The 13,656-nt window shown below is 35.6% G+C and overlaps 1 protein-coding gene across 1 annotated transcript; it reads right to left on the minus strand.

The window, feature by feature from the left end:
• Positions 1-12,409: 12,409 nt before the first annotated feature.
• On the minus strand, positions 12,410-13,342 carry LOC119539893 (olfactory receptor 2G3-like). Its single transcript, XM_037843733.1, has one exon. It carries the CDS (start codon positions 13,340-13,342, stop codon positions 12,410-12,412), a length of 933 nt encoding a protein of 310 aa, XP_037699661.1.
• Between the last annotated feature and the right edge of the window lie 314 nt (positions 13,343-13,656).

Raw genomic sequence — 13,656 nt, forward strand, 5'->3', positions numbered from 1 at the left:
TTCCCCCTTTTGGTCAATAGGACTTCCTCAATCCTACAATGCTGGGTCTGGGTCCAGGCTCATCCCTGGGAGTCATGTCCCATGTAGGAGGGAGGGCAGTGAGTTTACCTGCAGAGTTGGCTTAGAGAGAAAGAAGGGCCACATATGAGCAACAAAAGAGGTTCTCTGGGGGTGACTCTTAGGCACAATTATAAGTTGGCTCAGCTACTCCTTTGCAGCAATGAGCCTCATGAGGGCAAGCCCCAAGATAAGGGTCACAATAATGTGTTCATGTGACCATCAAGCATCAATCAGGAATGTTGAGGAAAGAGGGTGCACACAACTTACTAAAAAGTCATTTTGTTCACCAATTCTTGAGAGTATACCCTACTGAGGGGGGGTCTTTGTTTTACACTTATATAAGAATGAATATCCCATAGACTGTGCTCAGAGAATTCCATTTACATATATTTACCTCAGACCTGTTTTTCAACTATATATTTTTATCCCAGACCTATTTGTCACTTATTTCCAATCTTATCCCTTCCTAGATTCTGACCAATTAACTTAAACACTCACATAATCAAATAATTTATATCAGCCTCCCTGTCCATCTCTCCTTCCATGCAAAATAAACAAACAGATACACTTACTGAAGTTCATGCCTTTATAAATGTCCTGAAATACAACCTCTGCAGTCTTGTAGCCATCCGCTTTGGAATGGTGCTAACCTATCATGCATATCCTCCTGAAAACTATGCATGATTTTTCATAATAAGGAACCTTCATTGTGGCCATGTTCTTGGCTGTGGGAGAGGAGGCAATGCCAAGGGAGTCTGAATCTGAGCCATCTGCTCAAGCAACAAGCTTGCAGAACGAGGATCAATAGATGCCTGATCCCTTACATACACATTTTTTCATTGATGTGAAATTCACATAACAAAAATGTAACCATTTTAAAGTGTACAATTCAGGGGCATTTAGTATATTCACACTGTTGAGCAACACTACCTTATCTAATTTCCAGATATTTCTGTCATCCCAAAAGTAAACCCCATATTCACTATGGAGTCACTCCCTGTGCTGTCCCTACCACCACCTCACTCTAGCTGCTGGCTTTCTCTCTATGGATTTACCTATTCTGTATATTTCCATACAAATGTGATATTTCCATACAGTATGTGATATATTTCCATACAATTTCCATACAATATGTGATAGGTTACCTCTCGCTTATTTCATATTGCATAAATGTTTTCAAGGTTCATCCACATTGTGGAATGTATCAGTACTTCATTCCTTTCATATGGCTGAGTTATTTTCTATTGAATGGATATATCATAATGTGTTTATACTTTTTTTTTTTTCAGTTTCCTAAGTTACTTAAAGCAGATATCATGAGATGGATTGGGTTTAAACAATGGGAATTTATTTGCTTACCTTTAGAGTCCAGGAAAATATCCAAATCAAATCACCATCAAGGTGATACTTTCTTCCTGAAGACAGGCTTCCCATAATCCTTGGACACTCTGCCACATGGCAAGGCACATGGTGGCATCTGCTGGTCTCTCCCTTCTTTTCCAGGTTTCAGTAATTTCAACTTCTTGCATCCATGTCTTTTTTTCTCTCTTTATTCATTTTGTTTAGAAAGGACTCCAGTAATAGGATTAATACCCATCCTGAATGAGGTAGGTCACACATTAACTGAAGATAACCTCATTAGAGTGTCCTACTTACAAAGGGTCCATACCCACAGATATGGATTAAATTTAAGAATGTGTCTTTTGGGGATATGTACAATTTCAAACCACCACAACATTCTTCAGTGGACAGATATTTGGATTGTTTACACCTTTTAGCTATTGTGAATAGTGCTGCTATGAACACTCATGTACAATTATTGTTTGAGTACCTGTTTCAATTCTTTTGACTATGAATGGAATTTGGATAGGAATGGAATTGCTGGCTCATATGGTCATCTATGTTTAGCTTTTTGGGGAACCTCTAAACTGTTTTCCACAATGTTCGCACCATTTTACATTCCTGCCAGCAATATCTGAGGTTTCCAATTCCTCCACATTCTCACTGATACTTGTTATTTAAAAAAAAGAAAAAAAGATTATGACCATCCTAGTGGGTGTGAAGTGGTATCTTATGGTGGCTTTGATTTGCATTTCCCTGAGGACTAATGATGTTGAACATCTTTTCATGGGCTTGTTGGCCATTTCTTTATTTTCTTTGGAGAAATGTTGATTCAAGTCTTCTGCCCATTTTTAAATTGAATTGGTTTCTTTTCTATTGTTGAGTTGTAAGAGTTCTTTATATATACTGGATAATAACCCCCTATCAGGCATACAGTTTCCACCCATTTTCTCTGATTTTGTAGGCTGTCTTTTCACTTTCTTGATAATGTACAAAACTTTGATACACAAAACTTTTAAATTTATGTGAAATCCTATTTATCTAGCTTTGTTTATTGTTACTTATGCTTTTGTGTCATATTTAGGAATCCATTCCTAAATCCAAGGAATGGATAAAAATTACCCCTATGTTTGCTTCTAAGAGTCTATAGTTTTAGATCTGATATTTAGATTGCTGGTCCTATCCGTATTTTACATATGGATATCCATTTGTTTCACACTATTTGTCGAGGAGACTATTGTATTCCCATTGAATGGTCTTGGAAGCCTGTCAAAAACTGTTTGACTACAGATGTATGAGTTTATTTATGGGTTCTCAATTCTCTTCCATGTTTCTTTACATTGATCCTAATGCCAATACCACACTGTCTTGGTTAATGCTGTTTGAAATGAGGAAGTGTCAGTCTTTGTACTTTATTCTTATTTTTTTAGGATCTTTTTTTTGCTATTTGGGGCCCCTCACAATTCCATATGAATTTGAGGATGAGCATTACCATTTCTGCACAAAAAGCCTTTGGAATTTTGATAGTGATTACATTGAATCTGTAGTCAATTTTGGTGGTATTGTCATCTAACCAATATTAATTCTTCCAATTCATGAATGCAGGATGTCTGTACATTTATTAGGTCCTCTTTAATTAGTTTCAGCAATGTTTTATGGTTTTTAGTATACGTCTTTCATTTCTTTGGTTCAATTTATTCCTAGATATTTTATTGTTTGTGATACTATTGTAAAAGGAAATATTTACATAAGTTCCTTTTGAATTGTTCACTTCTGGTGTATAGAAACACAGTGCTTTTTTTATATTGATCTTGTACCCTGCAAATTTGCTGAATTTGTTTATTAACACTAGTAGTTGTTTTTATGGGTTCATTGAGATTTTCTGTATATAAGAGCATGTCACCTGCAAATAGAGATAGTTTTACTTCTTCCTTTCCAATTTGGATGACTTTTATTTCTTTGTATTGCTTAATTGCTCATGTTAGATATTCCAGGATAACATTGAAAGCAGTGGTGAAAGTATTACATATATATCTCTTTGACTTGATGTTAATGACTACAGACCAAGAAGGTCATTCATAATAATCAAGTATCTAGTTCATCAAGATGTTCCAATACTTAGAAACCATGGATTTCAGAAAGACAGGAATGTTGATAGAAAAATCTCAACAGTCTTAAATTCCATATCTTGAAAAATTATTCTTCAGGAATGAAGGCAAAATAAAATCTCAGCAGATGGAAAACTAAAAGAATTTATCACTAACAGACAATTTTAAAGAAATTGTTAAAGGAAGGTCTTCAGACAGAAGGAAAAGTATTCCAGAATAATAGTTTGAATATCAGAAATGATGAAGAGAAACAGAAATGGTAACTATCTGGCAAAATACAAAATGTAAGCAATATACTTTTAAATTTTCAAAAATATGTATAACTGATGAAAAAATCATGACATTATCTGGGAAGTTTTCAACATGTGTAGAGGTAAAATATATGATAACTATAATATAAAGTGGGGATAGAAAAGTACCTTAATGGTTGTAAGGCTTCTACTTTCTACTTTAAGTTCTAGGATATTAACTTGAATTAGACTGTAAAAGGTAAGGAGATAGAGTTCAACCCTTAGAGCAAGCAATAAAACACACTGTAAAAAATGTAGTCAAGAAGACGATAGAAATATTAAATTGGGACACTATAAACTGTTTAAACAATCCAAGGGAATTCAGGAAAGGAGGATCACATGAACAAAAAATAAGTGGACAATAAGAAAATAAGGAACAATATGGCAGGCATTTAAATAATAATTATGTTAATTATAAATTTTCTGGAAATGATAATATTTCTTCCTGAAATGTTTGGTAGAATTCACTATTTGGGACTGAACTTTTCATTGTGGGAAAGCTATTAATGACACACTCCATCTCTTTAATGGATTGGGGTGTTCAGGTTACCTACTATCTTCCTGAGTGAACTTGGCAGTTCATATCTTTCAAGGAATTTGTCCAATTTTATCTAAGATGTTAAGATTATGCATATAAAGTTGTGCATAAAATCCCCTTATTTACTTTTGCTGTCATTATTGCTTAGTCTGCACTTTAAAAAATTTTATATAATGAAATCATACTGTATGTTTTGTTGTTTTTACTGGTAAAAACTAACCAATAATGACAAAAATCATATCCATTGCAATTTCAGAATGAATAAGGACAGGGAAGAATGGGAAAGAATGAAAAATCAGTATTCATGAAGAAACTTTAAGTGGTGATGTATATGCTCATTATCTTGATGCAGGTGGTGGTTTCACAGGTGTAGACATATGTCTAAACTTATCAAACTGTATAATTGAAATATGTGCTGCATGTTGTATGTCAACTATATCTCACAAAGCTTTTAAATATGTAAATGGTGTAAAAATACCAATAAAAAGACAGAGATTATTAGATTTCATAAAATAAAAGAATAAATGTATGCAGTTTTTAAAAAAACCCACTTTAAATATAAAGGCATATATATGAAAATGGCAAAGAATGCAAATATATTCACTATTTAAACCATAATCAAGAGAAAGTTGAAGTTGCTATATTAATATCAGCTATAGTAGACTTGATGACAAAGAACATTTCCAGGGATAAGAAGAAAATTTCATAAAGATAAAAGGATCAATTCACCAAGATATAGCAATCCTAAATGTGTATCTGCAACATGAAATAAAACCTGACAAAACTAAAAGGAAAAAATAGAGAAATCCACAATGATGTTCAGAGAATTAAAGAAATGCCTCTGAAGATGTCTAGAAGTAGACAGGAAATCAGCAAGGATATAGAAAAAATGAGCAGCACTATCAACTAACTTGACCTAATTGGTTTTTATAGATCACTATACCCCAAAATGTCAAACTATGCATTCTGTTGAGGTTTATATGGAATGTTCATCAGGATAGATCATATTCTGGATCATAAAACAAACCCTGATTAGTGTTCATAGTGGGAACCAAAAAATCACTATCTGCTGTAACCAATTTTACCATCTTCTTTTTGGGCCTGGTGAGGTGTTGGAAATAGCATGTGTGGGCCAAGTTGTAAATGTTTTTAGACCTTTCAAGTCCATCTCCATTCTTCAGTCAAAGAAAGGGTGTGTTTTAACATCATGTTCAAGAAAATTAAAAAAAAAAACTGCCAGTAGGATGTGATGAAAAGAGTAGATGACAGGAACATCAAATAACTTCATTGTCTAAATTTTAAATCTCTTAGTTACAGTGTTAAAGAAATTATTTTCATGACCAGAAAACTTCTGGGTATATTGTGCCTACTTATGGATCTGACGTTTTAAGATTTGGACCAAGAAGTAGCTGGATTGGATCACCTATTTTGGTATCCTTGAATATTTGAGAGCAGATTGGGAGGAATCTGATTGGGTTCTAAACATCACCTGTAAAAGCAAACTTGCAACTTTCAGTAACCTTGTTCATAACAGGATTGCAACCAGTGGTGTACTGGAACTGACTCTCATTGACTCATGAGAGCCAAGTATAAATTTTCAGGAAATTTTCAGCATTTGTTAAACACTGCTATTATTAAAAATTAAATTTTATACACTTACAATAAAAGAGATTATATAAAAGCCCCAATGTAAGAAATACAGGCATACCTCACTTCATAGTGTATCATTTTATTGCACTTTACAGACATTGGGTGTTTTACAAATTGAGTGTTTGTGGCATCCCTGCATTGAGCAAGTCTATCTGCACCATTTTTCCAATGGCATGTGCTCCCGTAGCATCTCTGTTTCACATTTTTGTAATTCTCACAATATTTCAAAAGTTTTCATTATGATTATATCTGTTAGGGTGATCTGTGATCAGTGATCTTTGATGGTACTCATTGTAATTGTTTGGAGGCACCATGAACTGCACCCATATATGATGGCAAACTTAATCAGGATATGTTGTGTGTTCTTACTGCTCCACCAATCTATTGTCCCCCCAAATCTCTCCTCTCCTTAGGCCTCCATATTCCCTGAGACACATCAATATTGAAATTAGGCCAATCAATGACCCTTCAGTGGCCTCAAGTGAAAGGAAGAGTACATCTCTCATTTTAAAATCAAAAGCTAGAAATGATTATGCTTAGGGAGGAAGGCATGTCAAAAGCCAAGATAGGCTAAAAGTTAGGCCTCTTGTGCCAAACAGTTAGCCAAGTTGTGAATGCAAACGAAAAGTTCTTTAAGGAAGTTTAAAGTGCTACTCCAGTGAACACATGAATAATAAGAAAGCAAAGCACACTTATTGCTGATATGGAGAAAGCTTTAATGGTCTGGATAGAAGACCAAAGCAGCCATAAATTCCTTTAAGCCAAAGCCTAATCCAGAGCAAGGCCCTAACTCTTTGCAATTCTGTGAAAGCTGAGCAGGGTGAGGAAGCTGTAGGAAAAAGTTGGAAGCTAACAGAGGTTGGTTCATGAGGTTTAAGGAAAGAAGCCATCTACATAACATAAGATTGCAAGGTGAAGCAGCAAGTATTGATGTGTAAGCTGCAGTGCGTTATCCAGAAGATCTACCTGAGATAATTGATGAAGATGGCTGTGCTAATAAACAGGTTTCAGGGTAGACAAAACAGTCTTATACTGGAAGAAGGTGCCATCTAGGACTTATCTAGCTATCGAGGAGAAGTCAATGCCTGGCTTCAAAGCTTCAATAGAACAGGTCTGACTCTTGTTAAGGGATAATGCAGCTGGTGACTTTAAGTTGAAGCCATTTTTTTTTTTCCAAAAATCCTAGGGCTATTATGAATTATGCTAAATATACTCTGCCTGTGTTCTATAAATGGAACAACAAATCTGGATGACAGCACATCTGTTTACAACACGGCTTACTGAATATTTGAAGCCCACTGCTCAGAAAAAAAGATTCCTTCAAAAATACTACTGCTCATTGACAATGTTCCTGGCACTCTTGCAGGTCCTTGGGATGCACTGTTGAACAACACATAGATATCTGCCTCTGAGAAGTTAAAATTCTAGGGAAGGGAAAAGAGAATAAATAACAAACCTAATAAATAATGTTACATAGGATATTTCAAGAATGTTTCAAGAAACCATTGAGTAAGATAAGGGGGACCAGGTAGGAGAGGTGGACAGAGGGCAGAATGAAATAGAATGATGAGGAAAGGTCTACATGAGAAGGTAAGACTTAAAAACTTGAATGAAGGGAAGAAGTTAGCCTCCCATGTATTTGAAATAAAGGATCCAAGCAGAGAACAGAAAAGGCCTTGTGGTCTGAGGGAGGATACCTGGTGCATTTTAATACATGGAGGCAGTGGGGCTGGGGAGACTGTGTGAAGAGGGGCATTGTAGATGAGGTCAGGAGAGGGAGTCATGCAGGGCTTTGTAGGTCATTGTAAGAATTTTAGCTTTTCCTCTGGTGAAATATTGTTACTCCAGGGCTTTAAGAAGAGGTGTGATGGGATCTACCTTGCCTTTTAGAAGAATTACTCTGGTAGTTAGTTTTAGGGTGTCTGGAAGGATAGAAGGTGAAGCAATGATTTACATGAGAGATGCTGGTGCCTCAGAGTAAGGAAAGTGGTAGAGATAACTGGATTTTTTGAGGAATTGGATATAGGATGATATTTCTTTATTTTTTCCCATTTCACATTTTATCTATCAGATTTTGGGCAGGAAAGATAAGGATTTAGCTTTCCCTTGCATAATATTTCATCCCCTTATTTGACATCACAAAAACACACATGCACACACACATCTTATTCCCTAATCCTCCCAAGATAATTATATCCCAATTTAAAAATGCAGTGTTCATATTAGAATAGTGATAAAGCTAGTTTTCAGAGCTAACTATGGTACACTGTGATTAAACTTCTTTTCACAAAGCTTTCTGTTGTTCATTGAGTTAATAAGTGTTTGGTTTTGGTGTGTGTATAAATTTTCTCTATACTTTCATTAACACAGCCACCATACTGTAAGGCTCATCCTAGAGCAACTGAATACATTCAAAGTCTATCAGTTCATTTTTCTTTATAGGCTTTGCTAGGCATTTATTCTCCAATGCGGATTCTCTACACACTGGTCTTCCTGACACTCTCCTTTACCATCATCCTAGGCCTTTGCTCCCTTTCTTTCCTGCATTAAATTCCTCATTTTCTGTACTCTATGTTTTTGGCTTTCTTGGTTTTCTCCTTGCTTTCTGTGGAACATAGTCCTTGGTAGCTTCCTGAGTATAGTGGAACAGTGAGAAGAAGAATAAGAAGCTCCTAGTATGAAACTTTATTCTCTCATATTTTCTTCATTGATATTTTGTATTAGCACAGAATTTTATGTAGGAAATATTTTTTTGTTAACATTTTGGAATTGTTGTTTCATTATGATTTGGTTCTAAGTATTTCTATTGAGAGCTCAAATACCATTTTAATTCCTTAGCCTTTAATTGCAAATTTTCAGCTCCCACCCCCACCCCTGGTAGCTTTTAGTTTTTTTGCTTGATTGCTGGTAATTTGACTTTATCATATCTTTTTGTGGGTCCCTTTACTTTCATTTTCTATACACTCATTGACACCTGGAGTAGACAAAATTATTTTCATAAAAAAATCATAAAATTAAATAATATTAATAGCCAGAAAGGAAATGTAGCTAGAGAAAAGTTTCTTTTATTGAACTTTGGATATATGCTTGTGTCTGTAGAAAAATAAAAAGGTAATGAAATAAATATTACATTATAAAACTCTAAATGACTGCAAAAGTTATAATTGTGCCATTGTTGTGATGTTTTATTTTTTTGATTTGTTCTTTGGTGTTTAAACAATCAACAACTACAAAGGAAGAAGAAGAAATATCAATTTTAAATATAGGAATCAAATTTGATTACATATTTTAGGTAAGAACTGAAATCTGCAATTATCAAACAAATGTATCATACCTTTAATTTGCACACTGTTTCAGGAAGGGGTGCTATATGTAGGATGGAAAATAATTCCTTCCTTTTTAGTGTTAACCCCACACTCAAATTTGAGCCTTGCCTGGTGTAGCCAATTCTAGAGACTCTCTGTTTTAACCTTTCTAAGGGTGCACAGTCCTTTTTCCTGCTTCGATATGAGAGGGGTACTCATCTGATTGTACAGGCTAGGGTGATATATGCCTTTAGCCAGATTTTCAAACTGTTCTGCAGCTAACCTCACTCTGCAACCTGTCTTCTAAGATACCTGATGCTTACATTCACTGAGCCTCCATTGCTACTCCAGGGTTCTGCAGTATGAGTCAACTTCATCCTTACTGGCTGTCTGCCTACCCCCACCACCCAATCCTCTTAAAAGCCATGAGGATTCATCTTTTCTTCTCTATGTCATTTACCACCTTCTGTTTCCCATCTTCCAAAAATCTATCATTTCTCCTCTGCTCTCATTTCCTGTCCAGTTCTTTTTGTACTTATGGATTTATACCATTTTTTAAAATTCAATGCAGTTTATGGGAAGCTTGGAAAAGGATGGGAATAAACACTTTGGTTCAATTGAACATGCTTTATCAGAACTCTATTATTTTTATTTTAAAAAAATTTAGTTTACTAGTTATGAGGAAAGTGGATGCTAAGCTTGAAAAGAATTATCATAACTTTTTAAAATAAACATTTATACACTTATAAAAATGTAAGGTGCTGTATTATTTTTATTTCTTTTGTGTATAAGTGGAAGTCTGGGATCCACTTTCCATCCCTTAGCGATGATGCCCTCTGATCCTTAGCATATTCAAGACATTCTTACCTGGAATGCAATATTCTTTACCCCACATATATTTATAGTATTTACCTCTTCCTTCAAATTAATGCTCAACAGTCAGTAGACTATTTTCCTCGTTTCACTTTGCATCTAATATGACCCTACATTTGTTTTTAACTGTTTTGTAAATCAAAATACTTGTCCTATAAAAAGATTTTATATTGCTTGTGGGCAGTGCTAGCATCTTACAGTTTTTTATATCCCTCATAGCAATAAACATACAATGGTATATAAATTATTACTGATTGAGTGAATAACAAAAATCTTATTAATGTTGATTTATGACTTGTTTACTTGTTTCTTCAGTTTTTTGTACAATGTTTTCATCTAAAGGACAATTCTAAAGTGTACAGTGTACCAGTTCTCTTTCTTTCATAGATACTTATTATTAAGTTTTAATATGAGGAATTTTGCAAGTAATATTTTTTAAATGTAAAAGGGCAGTTTTGAGGAAAATGGAAACAGATGATTTGGGGTTAAAAAATAAAAACTAAATATAAGGAAAAACAAAAATATGGATAGTCATAGAACTAATGGGTCATGTTAGAGCAATTTTGCCAATTGGAACCTATTCTATATGGCTAATATTTGGTGAACCAGCATGAGGTGGTTTTATATAACTAAAAATGGGGCATTCTGCATCATGTTTTGATAAGGATATCTTTAACTTAAGAGTTTTACTTTAGTAAGAGGAATATATTTCCTCCAGGATTTGAGAATGGGAAATCACGGAAATCAAAACAAGAGCCAAATATCATAGACAAAGCAAAAATCATTAGGTTATGGCAGAGTAATTACAGTTGACTTGTTTATCAAAGAGTACAATTTATATCAAACAAGTAACACATTTGACCACATGTCCAAAGCAGAACTCATTTGATTATCACAAGTGAACTTTGTAGTCTATGAATAGTGACATAATTTATGAGTGGAAAATATAGGTATATCAGTTATTGAGGCCACTCAATCTGATACTGTGATCTCTATTATGAATGCTTTGACAGCTTATTCATGATAACTGACATTTACTGGGTTATTACTATATGCTCTTTAACCGTCTCCTAGAATACTCACAAAATGTTTTGAGTTTGTTCTCATTTTAGATATGGAGAAGTTCAGCCTTGTTAAGTAATTTGCCTAGAGTTATGCAGCTAGAAATAAACGGTGGAGACAGGATGTAAACTCTGGTCTCTCAGAGTTCATATATCACTTTATTCTGGGGCATTTCAATATCTACTCTTCTGAAAATGAATTTGGACCTCTGTTACAACCATTAAAGGCAAATTTGTCATGCTCTATATAAGTGGGCAGAGAAAATTAATCATATGGTTTTCCATATTATAAAGATTAAATAAAGATTAACTTATTTTCCCATACTTTCAGGTGATTGTTTTTCCACTCAGCTTTAAAAATAAGGAGAAGTAATTATTTATTCAGTAAGAGTTTTTATTAGATACAATTGAAAGTAATGGACATAGATCAAGACAGAAGGAATACTATGATCAGATGAGTAGAAAATTGCAAAGATATTAACTAATATTTATTGACCATATCTTACCAGGTGATTTATTCATATCACTTTTTTTGTTTTTTAATCAACATAACAATAGACCACATTACTTTTGACTCTTAAGTAAACATGGAAACAAAAAAGTTAAACAAAAATTTGCATTAGATCAACAGGAAGTTGTGGAGTTAAAATTCAAATTCTTTATTATAACCTCTCCACTTTACCCCACAGGCCAAATGAATGATTTTTATTATGGCAAATGGGAAATCTTCTTTGGAGAGAGATTTTTTCAGGATTATTAAAATACTGATGAGAAGGGATATGATGTAGAAGCAGCAGAGAAAATGCTTGCTAATCTCATCATACCAATGGTGAGAAAGGAAGGAATAAAAGATAGAAAAGAGAAGAAGGAAGGACAGGAAAAAAACAAGGAAGGCTGGAGAAAAAAATGCAAGAAGTAAGGGGCTGGGGGCAGCAGAAATAATATGATTGACAGTTAAAAGATGTGGGGAAATATCGCCATACATATGGCACAAAAGAAGCCTGGAAAAGAGATTAGAGAGGATAGATATTTCTGAAGCCAAGTGTAATACAATAATTCAGACTGAAAAGTGCATTCGTTCCTTAAAGGACAGTACATTTCTTGAGTGAAGGAACACACAAGACGAACTTCAGTGTTCCTTTTTGCCATCAAACTGACCACTGTGTGTACTCTGTGTCATGTTTTATGAGCTTAGGTCTCTGTGAAATAGTCTTCCCAGTGCTCCTTTCACATCTTTATTCCTCAGCGTGTAGATGAGAGGGTTGAGGGTTGGTGTCAGTACCGTATAGAAGAGGGAGATGAATTTCCCATGAGTGTGGGCATAGGAGCTGTTGGGCTGCATGTAGACAGCTATGATGGTCCCATAGAAGAGGGTCACCACCGTCAGGTGAGACCCACATGTTCCCAGGGCCTTGCGCCAGGCCCGGACTGACCTGATCCTCAGGACTGCCTTGGCTATATGTCCATAGGACATCAATATCAGGGCTAAGGGCAGGAGCAGCAAGACCAGTGAAGTAACAAATATCTGGATCTCGATGGCATGGATGTCCACACATGCAAGCTTGATCATGGAGGGCACCTCACAGAAGAAATGATGGAGCTTCCTGTGTCCACAGCGAGGCAGCCAGAGGGTGATAGTGCTATGGATGAGAGTGTTTCCTAATCCACTCAGCCATGCAACCCCTGACAGAGTGTGGCACAGTCGTGGGTTCATCATAGAGGCATAGTGCAGGGGTTTGCAAACAGCAGCATAGCGATCAAAAGCCATTACAGCTAGGAGAACACACTCAGTGGAGCCCAGTGCCAGGTAGGTATAGAGCTGGACTGCACAGCCCAAGGATGTGATGGTCTTGGCTGGTCCCCTGAGGTTCCACAGCAGCTGGGGGACAATGCTGGTGGTAAAGCAGATATCAACTAAGGAGAGGTGAGTGAGGAAAAAGTACATGGGGGTTTTGAGCTTGGGATCTATGGAGATCAGAATAATGAGTGTATTTCCCCCAAGTGTAAGGACATAGGACACCAAAACTACCACAAAGAGTATCTTTTCCAGCTGGGGTTGGTCAGAGAAGCCCACCAGGATGAAGTGTCCACTGACACTGCTATTGGTTATCCCCATTACCCTGTTCAGAAAAAGGAGAAAAACATTGTAAGGATATGGAGAGAAGGAGAGATGTTGGCCACTGGTCACAGAACCAACTTTTAAAATTACTCTTTGGAACTCTGACCCTAAGAGGAATTACAGTGTCATGTGGAATAAATTTTGGCAGAAGCTGTGGCAGATGATTTTAAGGACAAGACTATGGGCAGATGCACATGAAGGCTATTTGTAAAAGTGGTTTTCCTGAGAGAGAACCATTAAAAAGTGAGACAAAATATATCATAGAAAAAATTAAAATAAGGAAAGAGAAAGATAATGCCAGAGGAATGAAA

The sequence above is a fragment of the Choloepus didactylus genome, chromosome 7, assembly GCF_015220235.1.
Source record: "Choloepus didactylus isolate mChoDid1 chromosome 7, mChoDid1.pri, whole genome shotgun sequence".
Classification (NCBI taxonomy): domain Eukaryota; kingdom Metazoa; phylum Chordata; class Mammalia; order Pilosa; family Megalonychidae; genus Choloepus; species Choloepus didactylus.